General features: G+C 56.2%; 1 protein-coding gene across 1 annotated transcript; it reads right to left on the reverse strand.

Annotated features, from left to right (window-relative positions):
* Positions 1 to 764: 764 nt before the first annotated feature.
* On the reverse strand, positions 765 to 2,291 carry LOC123048140 (cytochrome P450 94B3-like). The gene has a single exon (XM_044471299.1). The coding sequence runs from the start codon at positions 2,191 to 2,193 to the stop codon at positions 766 to 768; it is 1,428 nt and encodes a 475-aa protein (XP_044327234.1). The 5' UTR covers positions 2,194 to 2,291; the 3' UTR covers position 765.
* Between the last annotated feature and the right edge of the window lie 1,463 nt (positions 2,292 to 3,754).

Here is a 3,754-nt window from a genome sequence, read left to right on the forward strand (position 1 = left end):
GTCAGCTTACCTTAGGATTCTTCTCCAGTCTCACAGTCTGCGTCGCTACCTTTGTGACTGCGGGGGATGTTGAGTATTGTGATTATTAGAAAGTATAGGATATATTAAGATTTGTTCTAACTTGTCTTGTTCTTCAAGTTGATCATGTACTCCTATATACATGTCGACGAGGCTCAAGATATACAACAATATAATCCACCGCATTACGTCAATCTCCTTCTCTATTCCTTCTACAATATGTACCCCCAAAAAAGTTTAGAACTCAATATTTGCGGGTAAAATTTACATGCACGGGAGGCTTTTGAAATGGGAATCCGGTTTCTAGGGGTCAGCTCGGTCGTAGGATACTTTTTTACTTCCTCCGTTTCCAAATATAAGACATTTTAGAGATTTCAATAAAGACTACATACGGGCATATATATATACATATTTTATAGCGTAGATTCACAAAAAAAATTAGAAACAAATTATCATCATAGCAAAAAGCAGTAGATTCGCAAAAAAAAAAGCAGTAAGTATCAATGCAATAATCTTATTTCCATTGGTGTAAATATAAATACTCCACGCGAGTAATGATATACATTATTAGAAGCATAGTAAAATTTTAAATGGAGTAGCCTCCAGTACAATACATTATAAAGGAAGCATAATAGTGATATACATTATTACAAGTAGTACAATACAATAAGAGCACTAGAAACTGGAGTAGAGAGCAACTGTGATTTGCAATGAAAACAGACTATTCCAAGCTAGCAGTCGAGCTAGCTAGCCTCCCTTGTTCTTCACCTGCATTGGCAAGCCGCCTCCCATCCGCAGCGTCATTAACATTACGAGCTTCGGATGCCCCTTGCCGCCGACGTACCGGAGGCTGAACCTCTCCAACACGCACGCCACGATGTACTTCATCTGTATGTAGGCCATCTCTTTTCCGAGGCACATCCTCGGCCACGCGTGGAAGACTGGGTACTTGAACGGGCTCGCCGGCCGGAACACGCCCTCCCCGTCAAGCCACCTCTCCGGCCGGAACTCCTCGCAGTCCTCGCCCCAGATGCTCTCCAGCCGAGCCATCGCGAAGGCGCAGTATGTCATCAGCCACCCTTTACCGATGAACGTGCCGTCCGGAAGGACATCGTCCTCCTTGCAGCTGTGCACGTCGGCAGCCACCGGCGGGTACAGCCGCATCGACTCGGTGATGGTTGCGTGGAGGTAGTGCATTTGGCGCAGCTCGTCCAAGCTGAAATTCGCCGTGCCCTGGGCTGAAGCGCGGATCTCGCGCATGATCTTGGCTTCCACGTCGGGCCGCGTGGACAGTAACCAGAAGGACCAGGTCAGCGCCGACGAGGTAGTGTCGCGGCCGGCGAGGATGAAGTTGGTGACCACGTCGCGGAGGCTCTCATCGCTGTGCTCGCCAGCTGCGGCGAAGCGGGACAGCAAGTCGTCTCTGCGCGCCCGCCCAGCCTCCCTGCGGTCACGGACGATCTGCTCGGAGTAGCGGTGGATGTTGGCGAGCGCGGAGCGCATCCGTCTCTCCGGCTCCATGTCGAGCAGCCTCTTGACCCGCCACATCCACTTGGTAGGCGACAAGACCCGGGCCACGATGGTGTCCTGCGCGACGGTGAACGCGGCCATGAACTCCGCCGCGCTCTGGTGCGCGGCCATGCCCTCCTCGGCGGCGGCGAGGCAGGCTGGGTCCTGGCCGAAGGCCACGCGGCAGATGTTGTCGAACGCAAAGCGCTCCAACACGTCCTGCAGGTCGAGGGTCTGCGCGTCGCGCGCCGCGCGCTCCAGCAGCGGCACCAGCCGGTCAACAACCTCGAAACGGACGACATCGACGACGAAGTTCCTAAGGGAGCGCTTGTTGAACTCGTAGCTAGCGGCCTTGCGCTGCCACAGCCACTGCTCCCCATCAGAGTTGAAGATGCCGTGGCCAAGAAAGTCCTCGAACATGGACACCGTAAGCTCGCCCTTGGGGTAATTCCCAAAGTTAGCCCTGAGTATGTGCTCCACGTTTGCCGGGTCGGCCGTGATGGCTTCGCCGGCGAGACCTGACACCTTGAACACCAGGGTATGGGTAGGGCTGCTCTGCATCACGCCGGTGTACCACTCGAGGAAGCGGTCTTGGTTCTTGAGCAAGTGCGGCAGTGTGCCTAGGATTGGGTAGACCTTGAGTCCATGGGCACAAGGCTGCTTCATGGGGTCCTGCCGCCGCAGGTACAAGTAAAGAAGAGGTACGACTAGGAGAGGAAGGAGGAGGAGGAGAAGGGGAAGGGATGAGGTCGAGGAGAGTTCTTGCCTAGTTCGTTGGTGCGCGATCGAGTGGTGCATGCATGCGGCTAATTTAAAGGCAAAAGCGGCGTTTCTATCGGAGTCGCGCTAGCCAAAGTCACCACGTTGGCCACCGGGAAGCCTTCACTTCCGGCGACAGCACTGCACAACGACTTTTCCAAGTGTGATACAAGTATTTGCTTGATCCCTTTGGCTTAATTGCATTTTATCTCCGTTTTATCGCAGTAGATTATAAAAGTAAGCACACGAAAACGCCCTCACCCTCCCCCTCCCGAGTCGCCACCTTGCGGAGGCCGGGGGGCCCCAAGATCCCGTCGGCTTGCCTTCCCCTCTCCTCCTCCTCCCTCGCCGCCACCAGAGGACGCGGCCAGGCGAAGCCTTGCCGTCGCCGCCGGCGGCGGGGACTCAAGGCCCTCCTGCTCGTGAGGGGCTGGCGCAGGCCGGCACACCCGGCGGCGGGGACTCGAGGCCCTCCTGCTCGTGTGGCCGGGCGTCACAGCGGGGGGAGGCGGCGCTCCGGCGATCCCATACCTCCACGGCATGCGGCTTCAAGGTCGGGGGCGTCATGGTCGCCAGGGACGGCGGCCGCGTGACCGGATCGGCGGCGGCGGCGCGGCTAGATCTGGGCTCAGGCGTGGGCTTGGAATCCGGGTCGCGGTCGGCGCGGTGGCGGGCACGGCACGTCGGCAGCTAGGCGGATCTGCGGGATACCATCCTTGTATGGTCCTTCACAGCGCGGGTAACTCCGGGGGAAACCCTAGATCTCCTTGGGATCAAGCGATGGCAGTGCTTTTGCATCGTAATCTCTCTTCAGGGCATCGTTTTGGAGTTTGCTCCGGTTGAAGGGACCAGCGAAGCCAGCTGCGCACACGCGGTGGTGCAACTGCCGATGAAAATCGCGCTGACTACGGTCATGGTGGACGATGGAGGCCTCTTTGATGTCGTTTCCTTGTTGACGCATCGTCGTTGCAGTTTGCGTCATCAGGCTCGGGATGCTCCGGAGAAAACCCTAGATCTGGGTCTCCCGGATCGGACGATGATGGCATTCTCAGTATCGCTTTCCCTCCTGGGGGCATCATTTTGGACCAAGTGATGGTTGGAGGTTACAAAAAGAGGAGGGTGTTACATCTACTGCGAGGCCGATGGCGGATCATGGCGGCATGGCGCTGTAGAGTTTTAGCGATGGGCGTGTGTGGCTGGACACGCGCAGGATGGTGGCGTTGTCTGACACCACGGTGGCGTCGACGGCAGGCCTCGCAAGGTTGGTGTGTCAATACGTACTCTGGAAATGGATTAGTGGCTTGCGGTGGCGGCGGCCACTGAGAGTGCGCCAAACCGGTGTGTGACCCAGTCCCGACATTCACTAGTAGAAAATAGGGCTTTGGTCACAGGGCAGTTTTCACATTAGTCCCGGTTCAGTCACGAACCGGGACTAATGTGAGCATTTATCCCAGTTCGTGCGGCTAAA

This window comes from Triticum aestivum, chromosome 2D (genome assembly GCF_018294505.1).
Source record: "Triticum aestivum cultivar Chinese Spring chromosome 2D, IWGSC CS RefSeq v2.1, whole genome shotgun sequence".
Taxonomy (NCBI): Eukaryota; Viridiplantae; Streptophyta; class Magnoliopsida; order Poales; family Poaceae; genus Triticum; species Triticum aestivum.

Coding starts and splice junctions, on each gene's coding strand:
- LOC123048140 (XM_044471299.1), bottom strand. CDS start 2,193: ATGAAGCAGCCTTGTGCCCATGGACTCAAGGTCTACCCAATCCTAGGC.